The sequence below is a fragment of the Syngnathus typhle genome, linkage group LG10 (assembly GCF_033458585.1).
Source record: "Syngnathus typhle isolate RoL2023-S1 ecotype Sweden linkage group LG10, RoL_Styp_1.0, whole genome shotgun sequence".
NCBI classification, from domain to species: Eukaryota; Metazoa; Chordata; class Actinopteri; order Syngnathiformes; family Syngnathidae; genus Syngnathus; species Syngnathus typhle.
Genome location: NC_083747.1, coordinates 3,026,633 through 3,045,914, shown reverse-complemented (window position 1 = coordinate 3,045,914; position 19,282 = coordinate 3,026,633). Strand labels below are relative to the sequence as shown.

At 44.4% G+C, this 19,282-nt stretch overlaps 2 protein-coding genes across 5 annotated transcripts; both read right to left on the bottom strand.

The window, feature by feature from the left end:
* Nucleotides 1–381: 381 nt before the first annotated feature.
* lenep (lens epithelial protein) lies at nt 382–924 on the bottom strand. The gene has a single exon (XM_061289624.1). It carries the CDS (start codon nt 851–853, stop codon nt 470–472), a length of 384 nt encoding a protein of 127 aa, XP_061145608.1. The 5' UTR covers nt 854–924; the 3' UTR covers nt 382–469.
* A 139-nt stretch (nt 925–1,063) lies between these two features.
* shc1 (SHC (Src homology 2 domain containing) transforming protein 1) lies at nt 1,064–18,444 on the bottom strand. Of its 4 annotated transcripts, XM_061289621.1 has the most exons (14): nt 18,248–18,444; nt 13,225–13,260; nt 7,883–8,047; nt 7,741–7,811; nt 7,382–7,445; nt 6,251–6,370; nt 5,636–5,689; nt 5,228–5,279; nt 4,614–4,740; nt 4,399–4,546; nt 4,147–4,204; nt 3,907–4,023; nt 3,284–3,522; nt 1,064–3,219 (listed from the first exon to the last, which is right to left on the bottom strand). In XM_061289621.1, exons 2-14 carry the CDS (start codon nt 13,234–13,236, stop codon nt 3,091–3,093), a joined length of 1,356 nt encoding a protein of 451 aa, XP_061145605.1. In that variant the 5' UTR covers nt 13,237–13,260; nt 18,248–18,444; the 3' UTR covers nt 1,064–3,090. The 4 variants fall into 4 exon arrangements, with proteins under 4 accessions (XP_061145605.1, XP_061145606.1, XP_061145604.1 ...); XM_061289622.1 differs by lacking the exon at nt 13,225–13,260; XM_061289620.1 differs by lacking the exons at nt 13,225–13,260; nt 18,248–18,444 and having other exon boundaries at nt 3,907–4,020; nt 7,883–13,126.
* Between the last annotated feature and the right edge of the window lie 838 nt (nt 18,445–19,282).

The window sequence follows — 19,282 nt, the reverse complement described above, 5'->3', positions numbered from 1 at the left end:
GTTAGCACACTAAGTCACTCATTAAACTCAATTAAAACAGACTTTCTAGCTGTTTGAAAACAATAATACAAACATAAAAATAAAATGATTCTATTGAGTCGTTTATTATGACGTCACGTCCCGTGCTGTCACAATTATGAGCTTCACGTCAGTCCAGTGAAAACCAGCAACCTGTATAAAAAAGAAAAACAGTAATAATTATAATTAATTAATTTTATATTAATTATACTTAAATAATAATTCGATATATTATTTTTTCAGCTAATCAGAATTATTATGGTTACTTCCTGTGTATATATTTCAAATTCATTACATTGCCCACCTGTTTTGCGACATTCAAGTTAGTATTTAGAGTTTCCATGGTAGTTTGTCATACTTGCCTTTGTTTTTTTTTTTAAGCATCCTCTCTCTGTTTAAATATCAAAAGACAAAAATCACTCCAAATGGTGTTGACTCCATCAACTTGTTTCTAGTCCAGTATCTCCTTAATGCACCAACAGCAGAGCAGAAAGTAGAGGCACTCCTTCAGCGACTGCACAAAGCCATAGGCTGCGTTCCCGCCTAGCAAATTCTTTCCGCGCCCGAGACCCATGGCCATGTTTCTCAGCTGCTGTCCCAGTGAGGAGGAGGATGGAGAAGCAGGCATGGCTTGGGGAAGAGGACGCTGAGGGTGCATGGTTCCGGAGAGGAAAGGGGTCAAGGAGTGGATGAAATGGGAAGCGAGCTCTGACAGGTGTGGCAGGATCGGACTCATGCAAATGCTGATGGACTTCTTCTCGGTTCTCCTTCTTGACTCTTCTCCTTGTTTACTGCACGTCCTTCCACGCCGACTCTCCGTGTGCACTGACAGCATCCCTGAATCAGCAGCGGCTTGTTAAAAGCTTTTCACAAAGAGGAGAGTTCCAGTATCGCATACAATGTTTTGTTGAGGACAGTGTGAGCGGGTATTCTAGCAGCTTGGACTTTGTATCTTCATTTAGGTGATTCATCCATCTAAATTCCATCATCACGAGTAAGCTAGAGGCAGGAATTCAAAATGACCCCTCCTAAAAAAATAAATAAATGAATGATATATGCATTTATTTATATATGCATGAATCTAGACTTTCAGTTACAGGTGTAAACATATATTTTCCCTATAAACAAGTATTAACACAGAATCAAACCACCTGTGCAGTTTTTTGTTTTTTAAAGGAATCATGGCTTTTTTTTTTTTTTCTTCCTCAGGACACAAACTATCAAGTCACACCACCACCAGAACACACACACAAAAACATCTTACTAAACAATTTCTTTTCTAAGCATGCGACAAAGGCAGCTGTGATGAGCACAAGACCACTTGACGAATGGTTGACCGAAAAAATCCCTTCTCATATGTCATGTTCTCCCCCCTCCATCTAAAACTACTCAGCAAGTTTGCAATATAGTTATTTACAGATGGTCGGAAAATCCCCTCCCCTCCCAAATAACAAGGTGACATCAAATATCTGCGACTGTGCATCAGAATCGATTGCCATCACTGGATTAGCTTGTTTCGTGATATTTTTTTTTGCAGTCTGTTTTAACTGAGTGTTTTTTTTTTAGACTTAAGGTGGCTGGACTCAAGTGACTGCATTGAAGAAACAAGGCACAAAGAGATTACAAAAAAAAAATAGAACATGAACTGACGACGACATCGCACCGAGGAGTAACATTTGGCTTTCTGGTTCTTTCTGTTTAGAAGAAACAAATATACACAAACACGCAGCATTGGGAAATCCATCATAGTTCCTTTACATTCTTATATGCAGATTGAACACGAGAGCCGAAAGATTGTCAGTGCAGACTTGCAGTGGAACCTCCAAAAACATTTTTTTTTTTTTTAAAACGCAAACGATTTTTCAGAAAACGCTGATGAATAGTCATTATATGTTTCAAGGGGGGCAGTGCCCCGACGGCCCCCCTTCTAGCTCCGCCAGTGGTAGCATGCAATTTTTTTTTTTTTTATGAGAAGAAGCAGGAGTACCAAGAAAATGTACAGTATGAGGAAACCATGCAGATGTGCTAACAGAAACTATTTCGAGTGAAAAAAAAACTAATTACTTGACCGTTAATAATTTGTTCAATGCGTGGAGCTCAATTTGGCAGAACGTTCAGATTCAATCCAAAATTTTAGAACAATATACTTTTCTGTTTCTGTACACTATACAGCTTAAGTAGCTTCACACTCCTATTCACATTTGAATTTTACGCGAAACATCCCCCTGGACTCGGTTTAACGCTCAACCATGCTGTTGGAGGTTCCACTGTGTGTTTGTTTCTCGTCATTGCAAAACATCTCCATTCATTATTGCGCTGGTTGGTGACATCATTGCACAATTCTCCACCGCTGATGCATTCAAGAATACAATATAAAATATTTAAAAACAAAACAAAATGCATTGTTGTTGCTAATTAGACTTCCGGTGCTGTTCTTTGGCATGACGGGTGTGTGTACTCACTCCTATGAAGTCCAGGATGTCATGGTAAAAAAAATATATATGTAAAAAGTTCCAAAACAAACAAAAAAAAAGATGATCATTGGCATACCGGTCCCAGTTTCGCATACATGCCTTTTTTTTTTTTTTTAATCCCCCATCATCTCAAGTTCAACAGTCAATAAAGGGAGGGAGTGGTTAGGGTCTTCAAGGCTGCTCTTGAAGGTGAGTTTCTACATATATATATATAAAAATAATAATAAAAAGCTTGTTTTTCTGCCCAGCAACACATCCAAAGGTGGAACTCACGATGAAAGCATGCAAACTCATGTTCTATTCATGCTGCTATTTTCCACGTTTCCTTTTTTTTTCTTTTTTTTTGGGGGGCGTGATGACAAATTAAGACCTTCTGATGGTTGGTTTTCTTTTTTTAAAATTGCATTTCCTTTCCTGTTTCACAGTCGGCTGTGGACATGATGCGGCAGTGCTTCAGGGTCGCTTTGCCTGATAGTTGGGACTGCAGTTCACAGTTTAGTTCACAACAGCAGCATGTCAAAACTTTGCACACTTTTTTTTCTTTTTTTTTGGTGTGCATTCCTGTGGTTGTATTTGGTGGAGGTTTTTTTTTTTCTTTTCAGGCTCTCCGCTCCACTGGCTGTTGCAGACACACTTCACTTCCCGCCGACACGATGGGCAGTCTGTTGTCCATGTGGTAGCTGATCAGGTGACTCACGCTCTCGAACCGATGGTCTTTTGTACGGACCTGTGAGCACATAAAAAAAGTCAGCAATCGTAAAGCCTTATTTTATGGCGACCTCACGACTCACCACTCCCTCCGGGTCGACGAGTAGCAGGTGCTTGGGTTGACCGCCCTGCTGTCCCGTGAGCACGTACTGCCCCGGCGTGGTTCCCGACTCCCGCACTAAAAAGTCTCCGTCGCGCGCCAGCAGCCTCTCCGCCTCCCTGCGACTCAAGCTGCCGTGGAACCAGGTCTCGCATTGTAGCTGCTCCACTAGAGGGAGCGCTGATGCTGTCGTGGAGCCCCCCAGGGCATCATCAAACGGTTCTTTTCAAGAAAAAGGGATTTACACTTGTATTAGTAGACGGTTTGACTCCATTTCATGGTTATTTTCTGATATGATTCACAATATGTGGAGAGCTACGTCAATTTGAAAAGCACACACTCTTCTGATTGCATGAGTAGTTGATTAACCCATTTTATATTCTCAAAGTAAAAGTGTAACTACAGCTGCCAGTTCATGTTTGTCCAACAAATGATGCAGTTATAAGTTAAGGAGGCCTTTCTGGGTCCAAATTAAATAATAATGAAGTTAAATTGTGAAAAATAAAAAGACAATATTAATAAATTTCTGAATACTACACCACGCACAGTTAATTCGGAGTAGTAAAATGCATCTGAATACATAAATGAATAGCCATCGTAACTCACTCATGTCAAAAGCATCCCTGTGAGCGTTCCCATTGGCGGCGACTGGTGGGCGGGGCTTATCCACATTGACGTAAGAGGGGTCATCAAACATCTCTCGCCCTCCTTCCTTGGCACCTACTAAAAACCAAGCGGTGGATTTATGTTACATCGGCAGATTCGATCTTTCACTCTTCATTCTGCGCCCCAACGATAACACCCGGCGCTTGGCGTCTGCTCCCTCAAGGGCAGAACCGAGCTCACCTGGCAGAGGCGGAAGAGGCTGCTTGTGAATGTCATTCTGACCCGGTTGGCCAAAAGGCTGCAAACACACAGTCATCAGAAATGATTTATACACATGTCAAAATTGTACTATGGGCACAATGTCTGCACGTTAAAAGGATTAAACAGCCAATTGCGTCCCGCTGATATTAAATAGTCGCTTATCTTTTATCTCCTACGCGCAGAACAAGCAGGATCTGTGTTTTTAAAACGGAGGCATGTTGTGTGTCTCACCAGCGTGGCGCCCGGACGTGGTCTCATATCAACCAGACCACCAGGGGGAGGCTGTTTACCGGGGAAGTTGTTATAGTAAGGGACGTCAGGCAGGAGAGCGGCTTCGTCGTCCTCTTCCTCCCATGCGGAGCCGTCAAACGGAGCCATCCTGTTGTAGCACGGAACAGCCGTGAAATGAGATTGTACGCAAACGTCCGTCCATCCAATGGGTGTACCTGTCGTGAGGCGCGACCAGTTTGGGCGGGTTCTTTAAGTACTGTTTGAAACGCAGTTCGAAGGCCTGGCCGATGGTGCTGATGACTTCCTGGGCTAAACCCTCAGAGCATTCCAGAATGTGACATGCTGCAAGACAGGAGCAGGATGACATTTGGGGATTGTATTAGATTTTCCTCAACAGTGGCCTCGAATCGATTCCATGATATGAGCCTTAGATATTGTGTACTCGTGGATGCTGCCGATACCAGTCATCGATACTTGAGGCAAAAAAATCATCTATAATAATGATAATAATAAAAAGATTCTATATTAATATAAGAATAAATATCTAAATAATAAATACAATCATAATAAATCTAAAAAAATAATAAATATAATAATCTATAATAATGATAAGAAATTGATATTAATATAATAATAAATATTTAAATAATAAATATAATCATAATAAATATAAAAAAATAATACATCATATAAATAATAGTGCATCCATGTGACACATTGGTGACTCATCCTTTTTTGTCATTGCGTTCTCCTTCAAAGACCAAATGTGTCTTGTATTAGGGGAAAAAACTTGAAGTGACAGAATGACAACATTTTGGATTTTTCTCACCTCTCTGGTTGACCGGGTCTTTGGCCACATATGCTACGTACTCAGCCGTGTCCTGAGGGACAAAGAGTGAGATGTTTAGGGGACGGGGCAAGGGGGAGGAGGGATCAATATAGGAAGAAGAAATAGAGTGCAGGTTTGTGACAGGAAGAAAAAGCCAAGCCGCGGTCTTTTCGAGTTGTAACAGGAGTTAGTGGAAAAAAACAGAACGCAGAGCTGAAGGAGAGATAAGCAGGGCTAATAATAAGATCAAGCTTGGAAGAGAAGGAGACTGGCAAGTGGAGTGAGTGGTCATCATTGGAATAGAAGATGACAGAAAGAAGCAGGAAGGAAGGATGGATTTGGAGGAAGATGGAAAAAGAGCCGGCAAGAGAGAGACGTGAGCTCAGAGAGGGGGCTCGGGTGACTCACTGGGTCTCCTCCAGAGGCGAAGGAGATGGACTGCATGTGATGATTGGCGATTATCTGTGGGGGAGGGAGGGGGGGGGGGGAAGAATGAGATGATGTGAGGAACAGGAGATGAGCATGTGGATGATGAGACAAATAAAAAAAGAGCAACGCGTGGGATATAACAGGATCAATAACAGCATTAACATTTGACGAGGTTAATTTGGGCAAAAATAGTTTTGGAATTTGTAGAAGTGGAAATGGCCGTTTAGAAGAATAAATTGCAGGCAGGATAGTCTACTTGGAGGAAAAAGATCTTACAGCTTAATTACTCTTTCGACAACCGCATTTATTAAACATTTATTGGCATTATGCACGCCTCAGTTTCTCGCAAACACAGCTAATGAGGCGAGCCCCCTCTGTATGCGTTCGCTTGTATTACGTTAAATTGCAACAGAAAAGTGGAGCATTGGAATTTTTTTTTTTTACTGGACTGAAAATATTTTTTCCCCAAAATCAAGAGGCTTTTTTTTTTGACTGAAAATATTATTTTTTCCACAATCAAGTGGTTTTAATGTTTGTTTTGTTTTCTGCACAGTTTGCTATGGCGCCGCCTTCCAAACCGAGATGGGCTCCCACCTGTTTGCAGTCGGCCGCCAGCAGGTTGAGGCTGCTGGTGGAGATGGTGAGGCTGATTGTCATGCCAGCAAACTGCAGGTTGCTCTTGCCCAGAATAGACGTGAGGCAGCGTGTGGACGGCTGTGAGGGAGAGAAAGCGGGAATAAACAAACCTAGGATGGGTCAGCAACCTTTTGAAGAGCTCATTAATTCAAACGGCTGCAGTTTGATTTACACTTCTGAAATTCAACATTTCTAGAAACACTCAATCTCGTGAGCTATGTGTGTGTCGAAGTGCTTGTGACATGTGTGTGTGTGTGTGGGGGGGGGAAACAGCTGCAATTGTGAAAGCGATCCTGTCTGCTTTGCAAGGCCAACTGTGGCCCATGAGGAGCAAACAGGACGATCCACAAAAGACCAGGCCAAGAACATCACACACACACACATATCCAGAGAACAGCAGAACTATTGTGCCAGCCTGCTCCGAAAAAGATTCCTGGAATAGGACTCGCATGCTTGGCTAGAATAACCAGAGATTACAATAATTACAGGAACCTTTTCGGGTTAGATAAATCCTATAATTGCGTCGGCTACGCTCCGCTACGTACGAAGCATTCCTTGGGCAAACGGCGAATATAGCCACCTGTTTGTTTTTAAGTTTGACAAGAATACCGAACACACACACCGGCTGTCGGTGCTAATCTCTCGTCGTCATGATGCTAGCTAAATGGAGCTAGTGATGCTAGTGATAGAGCTAGCTAGCCATCAATAGCTTCACTAGCTAGCTATCGTCATCTTGCTGAATAGCCCAAAAGTGGTACAGATGACGCCTCAAGCCAAAGGCTCGCCACACACGGAATGAATCATCGTCCTAAATCGGAACTCACGTCGAGTCTAACCTTTTGACTCCGCCCCTCCAGCCGCTCTTGTAGCGAGAGCCCACGATTGGTAATTACCGACAAGTACGGCGCTTTCCGCAGCAGTGTACTATCATCCGAAATCCAGACATATGTACGATTGGCCAAACTGACTGACCGCAGAGTGGACAATCAAGCTAAATCTAGCTCTCAACCCTTTACCACTGCTGCCCACTTTAGCGCTATAAATAAATAATGTCCCATATGGGTGTGTGTGTATGGAGACATTGTGTACCTTTCTTCTCCGCTGGGCTCCTTTGGCTCCGGGTACGGCCTCGCAAACCACCGAGATGGCCTCCCTGAAAGATTTAGAACATGCGAGCATGATGCGGCGTAGCGTGAGCACCTTCTTGGACACGGGAATCGAATCACCAGACGCGCTCGCTCGGCGCCATAGACACAAACGCTGCGACGGGAAACCAGAAGGAAACCACCGGAATGTCACAACATTCTAATTTAAGGGGGGAAAGCAGCAGACATGCCATGCAAATACAAAGTCAACAGAGGGGGAAAAAGACGGACACAAAAAAATATGTCTCGCCGCATTTTAATCAGAAAAACACACGATGAATAAAATAGTAAATGTGACCTCACCTGGTGACCTGAGTTCTGGTGTTGAAGTCCAGCGCCCGCATGGATTGGAGCACCTCCACGCAACCCATGTACTGCACGGAAAATGGAATGTGTCAATAGTTGGACAATTAAGCAGTTTTTGACCAATTGGCCCTTCACGTACCCGCACGGAGTAGGAGACGCCGGTGGTGCTGACCACGTTGTCGGAGTGAAGCCACCCGCGGGTGGGCTTATTGACAAAGGAGCCATGCCGCGTCCATTCATCTCCTCCCAGGTGAGCGCCTTCGACCCGTGCCCTCCTGGCCCCGCCTCCCAGCCGGTTCATGTCCTGTAGAGGGGGGCGGGGAGGGGGAGAGGGAGCGGTTAAAGGGGGGAGCGGGTGATGTAGCGGAGGGGAGGAGCTGGAGCTGCTCCCGTCGTCCCCGGGGGACTCCACGGCGAGCCGAGGCTGAGGTGGTGGCCTGTTGGAGGCCTTGAGTAGAGTGGCGGAGACGCCCAGGCGTAAGGAGCCCATTCTCGGGAAGAAGGAGCAGAGGGTAGTGGGGCTGTTCTCGGGAGGCCGGGGAGAAGAAGGGGGCAACATGGGGGCGAGGGAAGAGGAGGACAGAGAGGAAGGTAAGCCAGGTGATGGAGTGAGGGGGGTGGCGGGACTTGAAGGAGGAAAGGGCGACGGATTGGAGTTGGTCTCGTCAGCGGAGCTGAGCGATTCGCTTCGAAAGTGGCTGTACTTTGTTTTGGGGACGAGCTCCATGGTGGCGTTTTTTTTTTTTTTCTTCTGTCCGTACGAGTCCACGCTCGTGGTTTGTATCAAGGTCTTTTTTGTTTCAGAGTGTCTCTCTTGAGGACGCGCAGCCGGTCTCCCTCAGAGCAAGAGCGCCATCCATCTGTCCAATCGTCAGCCTCCCTCCCACTCGTTAGCGGGTTGCCCAAAGTGGAGCGCTTTAAAAATGGCTTCATCCACAATGAGCGTAGCGTGGAAAAGAGCGACGTTCCCGATTATGGCTGCGTGCGGATGGAGACTTTGGAGCGTCTCGACGCGTGACATGTTGACATCAGTTCACTTCTAAAAACAGAGTTCATTGTGTGATCGGCTCATGAGTCCAAAAAAATAAAAAATCTTGCTCCAGCCAACAGGCCATCTTTGAGTCCAACTATCATTAAAAAAAAAAAATCAAAACAAACGATTGTCCCTCAACAACTTGCATATGTGTGTGTGTGTGTGTGTGTGTGTGTGTGTGTGTGTATATATTTCTGCGTGTCTGACAGAGTAGTCTGGCGAGACAATCCGATAAAAACCCTATTAGCAGCCAGCGAGGGAAGGGCGGTGGGGTCGCGAGGGGGGCTGAGCACGCTAACGAGGCGAGGGCCACGTACAACGATTCGATTGGCCGATAGCAACCTCAATTAGCCAACGGCGAGAAAGCAAGCTTACAAATATCGTCCGGTAGAAGCGGGAAGGCTAAAATCTTCTAGTCCCTCTCCTTCTTCCTCCAAACGATTTGATGTCCGCCCTGACTCGCCCTAGCTGGCTCCCTAAGCGACGCGTTGTCTTCCTCCCGTTTCTTCCAGATGACTTCTGGCGCTGCTTCCTTCCCTCTCTCGCCACTGGCCTCTCTCTTCTCCCTCTCTCCTCGCCTCTCCTGGAAGTCCTCTCTCTTCCTCCACACAATGTAGTCAGCCAGCCTCTGCCTCTCCAGCGCCTCCGCCCTCTCGCGCGCCACCACTTCCTCTCGCCTCTTCCAGATGATCTCCCCCCCGCCCCCTCCCGCGGCTGCTTGCCCGTTCTCCAGACTGTCCCGTTTAACACCGCCTCTTGTTTAGAAAGGGTTAACCGCCGGTTCCTCTCGTCGCCTCCACGGACGGGACGGCTAGACGCGCTCAGAAAAAAAGAAAAAAGTTATAGCACCGGCCCGTTCCTGACTGAAGTTCCTGATATGGCTAAAAAGAAGTGAGGCCGTCGTGGTTTGAAATTGGTCACCTCCAGAGCACCATTTTGAAATGTGTCCGACGTAGCACGGCGGTGATGTAACACTCTTCGCGATGATGAGACCTGATTTGGAATACGCAATTAAACTCCCACTCTGCTGTTACCTGAGAAGATCTGATATGGACTTTGATCATCTAAAGCTCTAGACGACCCCAACAGATTTAGTGCACTCGCCTTATATCTGCATAGTCCAACCTTAAAGGCAAACAACAGTCTAGCAAGTTCCGCAAAGAAAAAACAGTCAACACCTCCGCCCGCCTCAGCGTTGGTTCAGGCACCGGTCATAATCTCTCGACCTCATCTTAGATAAAACCCGGACCTGGTTTGGCACCAATATTGATGTGAAGTAAAGACAGAAAAAAGAGACACGCGACAGATTGCGGCAAGCGAAAGTGGCCCACCATCGGTCTAGCACCACAGAGGGCTTGTCTAGCAAAGCTCGCTAAGCGTCCATCTGGACGGGGAGCTGTGCGAGATCTTTTTTTTTTTCTTCGAGAAGTATGGCTGGAAAAGTCACTCGGGGCCGTGGAGAACCAACTGGCAAAGCAAAACAGTCAAATATAATAAAAAACAAATTACAAAAATCTTCAACCTGCTTCTTTGAACTAGCACGAGCGAACTATTCAAAGAGTGATGTTAGGTCAAGTGACGTCAGAGGAGATGAAATCCTGAGTCATCAATACATGGGCTGAAGAAGAAAGTGGCACAAATAAGAATGTCTGGTTGCGAAGAACCGAACCAGACGGGTCAGGTGAGGGGAATCATCTGCACGTTGACAGTAGAACCTGAACATTCTAATAAGCATTAATTAGCCGTGTCAAGGCCAGGCGGCCATGCGTGGCAAAATGTCCTCACGGGATGAGTTTGTTCAATTAATCCCGTCGTTCCTCCAAACGTTTGACTGATGGGGGTTTCGTTCGGTTGCAGCTGACTAAGGTGAGATGGGGACAAAAGAAGCGGCCGCGACTCACCATCAGGTGAACGCAGAATGGGGAGGGGAGGGGGGTCAGGTGACCTGAAACAACCTAGATTCTCCGAGACTGTCGAGCGCAGACGGGGCTGAGCGTCTCGAGCGTGAAAACAAAAGCCGGTCGACGTTTGGAGAGAATTTTCACCCCAAAAAAAAGACACGATGATAAATTCAAATGTACTGCATCATCTTAAGTGAATGGAAAAGCACCAGTTTGAAATAAGAAATAAAAAATAAAACTTTACATTTCGCTCCGTCTGCGGCTCATCGCCATGGCAACAGACGATTAAAAGAAATGCCTGTTGAGAAGGTTTGCTGAGTAAGTCCTGACAACGGCAGAAAAGAAAAAAAAGCCACAGCGGCTAATCACAACGTTGACATAATTATTTAGCTCACCAAAACAGGAGAACCAAAACTCCCCCGGAAAGATCAATAGCTTTCAGGAAATGATCAAAGTTGGAGCGCTGTCGCGTCAGCCATAAAAGCCGATCAATGTTAACACGCCGAGTTGGCGGCGGCGGCGGCATGCGATCGGCCGACCGGCTCCAACTAGGACATATCTGGCGAGTCCGAGTAAATAAAAACAAGTCAAACAACAATATTTAGAAAACTTGCATAAAAACAACCTGAATTTTTAAAAATTGTGAACGACTAGAACATGAAAAAGTACCACTTAAAAGAATTTCTGTACAAATACTTTACAAAACACACTGTGGTCCGTAGTCACGTGACAGAAATGTTAGCCGCTCATCCTGGTTGGTCCTTTCAAAAAAAACAAAAAACTCTTTCGCTCGATTAATTCACAAAGTCACCGTCGGCTGCGCGTCTCCATCTTTCCTCTTGTCCTCCTCTAGGTTGGACTGTCCTCTCCTCTCCTCTTCTCTCCCCCCCTCACTCCGGGCAGATGGTGGAATGGCAACGCTGCCAGGGCGGACAATGGCACTACTTCATTGTGCTCCTCTCCTCTTCTCCTCTCCCCCCCTCCACTTCCACTCCCGTCTGTCCTCCCCCTCCCTCCTGTCTAGGCGGGTGACGCTGCCTCCTATTCTCGCCCTTTGCATCACTCTCTCTCTCTTTGTGTAACACACATCCCCTCCTTTCCTCTCATCCTGTTTCCTCCCCCTCCCTCCCCCGTTTAGCTGTGTACATGTGTATGCCCAGCAGGATGCTCCCGCCGCACATTAGCTCTCCGCGGGGAGATGGAGATGTGGAATAAGTAAGGAAACAAAGGCTGGGATGAGTGTATGTGTGTGTGTGTTTGGACTGTCCAAAGCTCCTCCTCTACTCGTGTTTAGTAACCCGAGAAGATGAGAGTGAAAGACAGCGAGACAGGATGGAGACGGTCGCTCGTTTTGCTACGTAAGCTAGCCCCGCTGTGCGTTAGCGCTATCTCAGGAGAGCGTCAGCAGAGATTGCTGTCGAAGCGTGAGAAAGCAACGTTGCGGAACGCAGAGGAAGTCACCCAAAGCGATCCGCGCGAGTCCTCAAATGACACGACGGGCGCTGCAGTAGCGCTACGTAACCAGCGTGATGTCTAGCTACAGGATTCTCCGAGCGTGTCAGGAAAGTTCCAGGACTGGCGTTTGTTTAAGGTTAAGGTCATCATCATATGAGAAGAACCTGAGATGAGTGGGACAAGTTGTGACTTACGTCACCATGGCAACGCATCTGCCTTGAGCATCTGTCAGTTCCTGGCATCATCAAAGTGAAGCAAATTGAAAACTTGGGAGGATGAACTGTCGAAATGTTCTGCGACATCAGTCCTGGAACTTTACTGTCAGATCCTTTTTCCAGGCACATTTGAACGTGATTGGGGAAGTTCCAAGTGCAAAGAGCCCACCATACCTTTTAACGCTGAAACACATATGAGACACTGTGGCTGAGGCTTGACAAAAGCCAACACTGAAGTCATAGGAGAGCGCTTAATGGCTGCAAATGCTTCATTTGAAATTTGGTCATAAAATAAAAGGTCAGCCATCATTTTATATTTCAGTAAAATTGTGTAAATGAATGATAATCGCTTAAATCATCCGATTCCTGGCTGCCTTGACGCAATCGACAAGGCTAATTCGATTCTTCTGCTTTCATCAAGCAGCCCCTTTATTAGATTCATTTGTCATATTTGAAAGTGATTAATAGCAGGAGGGTTCACTTAAACTCTTAAAGCGTTCGCTGCCTTTGACGAACATGCACGTCAGAGGTGCACAAAAGGAGTATTGTATGATTTAAGTCGGTTCATTTGGAGCAAAGAAATTTTGGCAAGTTAATACAAATTATGCAAATATTTCAGGGGGGGAATTTTTTTTTTTATTGTCATCTGATAACTAGAAAAAAATTCCATTTTAACTTAATAAAAAATAAAGTTATATTAAGTCATATAATAAATATATAATATTCTCATGGAAGTTTTCAGTGTGGCCCTTAATAGTTGATGCCAGTTCTGTTAAATATTTGCCAATGGCATGTTATGCCAAGCCTTGTTTATTATCTTTATTTTTATTTTTTTTGCCACAGTGCCCCTTTGTGTTTGCGATTGTGTGTATCTTACCACATATTCCATCGGGCTGCCTGAGAGTCTGTCACCCTAAAAACACCAAAGCGCACATGAGCACAAGACAAAGATCCAAAGCGACAACCCGCCACAGCGCATGCGCCGCCGCGTCTGTTGCCGGCCCACGTGCGGCTTGCCGCCTCCCAGCATGCATTGCTGCCCAATCATGCGCGGAGAAGAATTAGAAAGCCAGAGGAAGCCCAAGAGCGAGACGGAGAGGCAATAATCCGACGAGCGTGTCGGAACACGGGCTTTGGTATGACGGGAATTGACTGAAAGGAGCGCATGTGTAGGAGGATGCTTGTGTTTCGGCAAGCCCGACGGACGACATGGTGGCTCCCCAAGCGGGCAGCTGCAGCGAGTCAGCCTGGCATCAAACAGTTAAACATTCTCGGACGAAACACGATCTGCTGATCCGCTTTATATATGTGTTGTTACTAGCAATTAAATAAACAAAAATATTTGTACATATGACAAAGGACGGTGCACAAAATGACAGGACAGCTCAAATTGTTATATAGGAGGGGAGGAGCCTGGCGCCCTTTTAGCCCCGCCCATTTTTTTCCCCTCTTTAGTTTGAAAGTTAAATAGTATAGAAAAAAAAGCATTGTAAACAAAAAAATCTGCCTGTAATTCATCTTTTTGTAAGTTTTAAGTGGCCCAAAAAAATGAGGTACCGTTTTTTTCCGTGTATAGTGCGCAAAATTTTACTAATTTATTGTCCTAAAATCCGGGGTGCGCATTATACATGGGTACAAAAAAAAAAAAAAAAAAATTTTTTTTTTTTAAATTTTTTTAAGTCCCAATGATCGTCACACACGCAGGGAGGCAATGGGTCCCATTTTTATAGTCTTTGGTATGGTCTTAACTAGGCTGGATGTAATTTTTTTTGTTGGCGTTGATTTCTCCGACTGCCCGTAAACGCACCACCGCGCTTCGTGCGCGCACGGGACAGCAAACGAGCAGGTGATCGAGCAAGCGTCTGATACGAGAGCATTGCGGTCGCATGGAGCGTGTTTGAAGTGAACAGCAGAGAAGAAAGGCAAAGTGTTGTGAAATAAAATGCACAGAACGGATGCGCAAGACACGTCAGCTATATAAAGAGCGAGAGTTGTTTTCTTCCTATTAGTTTCAATTCACAGTTTAATTAGCAGTTTCAATCAGCAAATAACAAAATGCGTATTACAGGTAATATTTTATTTCACAACACTTTGCCTTGTTCCTTTGGTCTCTGCTGTTCATCCTAAAACACAAAGGCGCTCTTTAAGCAATGCGACAGTGAGCGCCCGGCGCGCTGCGGTTGCGCGACCGCACCAAATTAAGCTCCCTGCGCAGTGCGCACTGAGGTCCACTTAAATTTTAGAAAGTACATCAGGACTTTAAAAATATCTTCTAAATTTCAGCGACGGCTCTGTCACAATAATCGGCCAGCCCGGTGCAGTTGGGCGGTCGGCGGCGCGCTACGGTTGAGCGTTCTCTCCCACGCTCTCTCTCTCGCTCTCTCTCGCTCTCGCACACACGCAAACCGGATATCATACGGAGGCCGCCATTACAGATGCGCAGAACGGATGAGCAAGACACGTCAGCTATATAAAGAGCGAGAGTTCAGTTCTCTACCTAAATCCGTATTACAGGTAATATTTTATTTCACAACACTTTGCCTTTTTCCTTTCTTCTCTGCTGTTCACTTCAAACACGCTCCATGCGCACGGAGCGCGGTGGTGCGTTTACGGGCAGTCGGAGAAATCAACGCCAACAAAAAAAATTACATCCAGCCTAGTTAAGACTATACCAAAGACTATAAAAATGGGACCCATTGCCTCCCTGCGTGTGTGACGATCATTGGGACTTAAAAAAAAAAAAAAAAAAAAAAAAAATTAAATTTTTTTTAAAAAAAATTCATAAAAATTTGGTGCGTATTATACATGGGTACAAGCTTTTTTCCAGCATCAGCATGCCATTGTTAGGGGTGCGTACTATACATGGGGGCGCACTATACACGGAAAAAAACGGTATTTCCAGCACGAATCAAATTAATCGATTGTCGGAATTTTATTCACAGTCTTGGCCTCAAAATTGAATCTAAATTCAATTTGTATCTTTCCCATGAAATGTAAGCGTTTTCCGGCTTAATTGCAATTTCAGATTTCTTTTTTCGTATCATCGCAACAAGTGGGTACTCTTTGTTTTTCCTAGAAAATCAAAGTTTTTCGTTTGATTGGAGTAAAATTGTGATAAAGAGAGAGAAGATTGACTTAGGCAGCCAGCGATTGAGCGAGAGGGCCGTCTGAGTGTCTCACGACGCACGCTGCAAACAAACATGTGAGCCGGCTATTTTGGGTTTGCCCCCCCACCGCACTCCCGCATCTCTATCTGCTTCCATCATTCCCTTCCTGCCTCTCTCTTCTTACATCGTCCCCCTCGTGCTTCCCGAAACACCGGACGTCCTGGATCAAGTCAAAAATCACCAATTTGCCAATTAAATACCAATTTCAAACCTCGAAAGAGAAGTAAAGTTGCGATGAATCAAAACACCAAGTAAGCATTTTACTCATGATAGATCTCAACAAGGCAGGTCTATTAGAAGCGGTTAGACATGAATATGCCGCAAATATTTATGATTTCTGAAGAAAAAACTCTAGATGACAAAAATTATGCTTTTTTTCTTTTTTTTTTGCATACTTCTTCATCACATCTTTCTTGTCATGGATTTAGTCCAAAAAGGTACCCATTTTGAAAATGTTAAAAATTGGAATTAATAATAATATAAATCATAATTTAAAATAAATAAATAAATGATTTGATGGTATTCTAGTCATTTTGAGCAACGTCACCATTTAAGGTGCTTGTGTCCTAAGCAGAAAAGGCGTTGAACAATGCAGAGGTTGCAAAACAAGCAAGCAACAGGAAGCACTTCTTCAACTCCTGCACAAGTGTGTTTGTCTTTCAAACCGTCCCATTGTAAAGCCACATTCTCTCATCTATTTATTTCTCCACTTTATATTTAATTTTTTAAGTCTCACTGGAAATTACAGTTGGAGGTATTATCATCATGTTAACAACAAAGGTCAAAGTTCAATAAAGTCAATTTCCTACCATTCAGAGGAAAAAAACCCAACAATCTGACTAATGACAATTAATGTTGACATATTACTTAATTAAAACAGCCTTTTAGAGTATAATAAATAATTCACCATGGTCAGAGTTCAACCCTGCAACCGTTGATATTTTCTGCTATCATCCGCATTGTACCTTTAAGTCTCTACTGTGCATCTAATTCAAAATAATAAAAATAACACGCAGACAGCGACGCAGCTGCGGCGCAGCGTTTGAGGTAGAGACAGACGGGCAACATGCTCCGACCTTGAAAACAAACTTCCATTCCGTGGCCACAACACACCCACGCTGACAGACAAATACATCAAATTCTATTACATCCTGTTGACGCCTCCCTCGAGTTTATGGCGAGTAAGTCGCCGCTGTTTTCAAATCGATAGCGCCGCACTCGCACCGGCTGCCAAAAAAAAAGGAAGCAGAAACCATCTCAAACGTCACATGGTCCCGTCAGTCCGGGACGGAAATCTTCACGCTTTGATTGATGCTCGATTGGACAGGTCCAATTTTAATCGAGTGGATTTTGGGGATTGAGCCCGTTTCGGTGTTGGAGTGGCCCCCGAGATTGCTGTTTGGTCGTCTACGCGTTGTTTGTCTGACTCTTGACACGTGCCAATCGGCCATTTCTTTGGATCGCCCTCTCCGTTTCATCAGCTTGACCGTATATAATATCCCGTCAGCCAGCGGTGTGGCTGACCCTGATAAGAGCCCCCCGCCGTGCTGCCTTCAGTAGCTTCAATCATCGCTTTCTATAATCAACGTTCCTTCACCTCTTTGTGGTCAACTTGCTTTAGTCTCCATGGTTACGAGGGTGGTGAACCGTAGCCGCGGGTTTGAGTACAGATTTGACTTCACATTAACACCCTTGAACAATCTAGTCTTCAGTTAACCTATTTTGCGTTTGTGGGAGGAAACCAAAGCGTCTTTTCCCAGTTGTCCAAAGTCACAAATTCCAATGTTAACTTATTTATTAATGGGCATCCTTTGAGAATGTCAAAATGATCATCAGGCAGGGTCAAACAATAATTCCCTAGGGATGGTGATGTCATGCAAATCAATAACAAGACATGTTCCGCCCTTATGAATGTATGAAAACATCCTCATGCGTTACTGGCCAACGCCTGCCTGATAGCATCAATTAAACCAAATTGTTATTCTAACGGAAAAAACGGATTTAGAGTGGTGACATGTTGGTTCCTCTTTTTCAAGATTGCAGCCTGGACTCAAACCAAGATTTGAGGTTACCAGGATTTATTTTTGTAAGTTCCTTGAAATGCCTTATGGTTAAAAATAAAAACTTGACTGATCATGACATGTTATCAAAAACTATCTGTAGGTCAGGCTGCAAAATGGTATCTGCGTCGTTGTATCGATACATTTTTATAAGAATGAGTCGTGTGCAGGCTTGTAATGTCAGCATCCTTCTGTTATCATTATTATTATTTATAAAGGACGAACACAATTACGCGGTCAACAGCTACTCATCTTGAATTAAAAACATTTTTTTTTACCAATATTTCACAAATTCTGCTATGACAAATAAAGCAAAGATCCGATTGAACTAATGCATTTCTGCCAGCAAATTACTTCTCCAACCATGTTGTGATTTTCTTTCATGCAAAAATGGAAAGAAACATTATTTCGTTAAGGCTTCTTTGTCCGGAGTGACAGCATAACGTGTGGCTTCAGCCTTCACATCAACTATGTTGACACCTCAGAAGTTCAACATTGAGCTCGCGTGAGTCACATTCACGCCGTTCAGGTGGCCATTACTGGAACACACGGAGCAGAACTAACTCAAGTGTGTGGACATGAACACTAATCGTGGTACATTCCGAGTCCAGAAAGAGTACAAGAGAGAGAGAGAGAGAAAGAGAGAGAGAGAAGTGGTCAACTTTGAACTCACCAGCACTCTTCCTCCTTCTGCCTCGTCCTGCCCGCAGAACTTCCGCCGCCGCACTCACGTCAAGTCTCATGAAACGGGACAATAGGTGGAAGGTTAGAAAGTCCTGCAACTTTCTAATAAGTTCATAAGAGAAGTGGCTTCTTCTTCTTCTTCTTCTTCTTTCCTCTGGCTTTCCTTCCCTTGCCCCCGCCCCTCCCCCTTCCTTTCCTCCTCCCCCTCCTCCTCCCAACACGGTCACCACTTCCGCGAACAGGAGCCTGACGTCATCAGCATACAAGTGCGCCTGCGTGGGGTGCACCTGGCCGAATAGACAGGTTGCGTAATATTAGAAAATACACGAAAATGCGTAAAGAGTTGCACAACTCGGAAAAAGATGAAGAAATTGAACGTTTCCATTTCCTTTGAGGTCACCGCTTCCTGACCACATCTGCTTATTATCATGAGTCATCTTGATTTTCAAATTTGCTATGCATAATGACACTTTTCAGATTTATTAACACTCTAACACGTTGAGGATAACAACAAAACCCAAGTTGGAATCCATCTTTCCAACTGAAACATACATGATATATTTGTATTTTTTTGCATATTTGAATAAAAAAAAATCATACAATTTTACTTTTGAAAAACCATTTGAAAACAATGTCACTAGTACTAATTCAGACAATGGATGGATGGATGTTTGCTAATACTCGTTCCTATATAAATTGTGTTGTATTACGGAATTAACATCTTCATCAACATTTAATATTCGGTTTTACATTGCCTCGCCTTTAGGCGCACCGCATTGCGCCACCTACAGGCCAGGGAAATAACTCCAGACATGAACAATTTATTCAGACGTCTGTAGTAGCACCACTGACCAAAGGAGGCGCTCAGGAAGTCACTGTTAGGTACCGGTCTGTCATGATCGAGATTGTCTAAAGAAATATTAATTTGTCAGAATTATAATATTTGCGAATAGTTGTAACTCGGTTTATATAATGACAATAATTTTGAAGTCCTTTCTTCAACAGTCTTTTGGCTGAATGACGG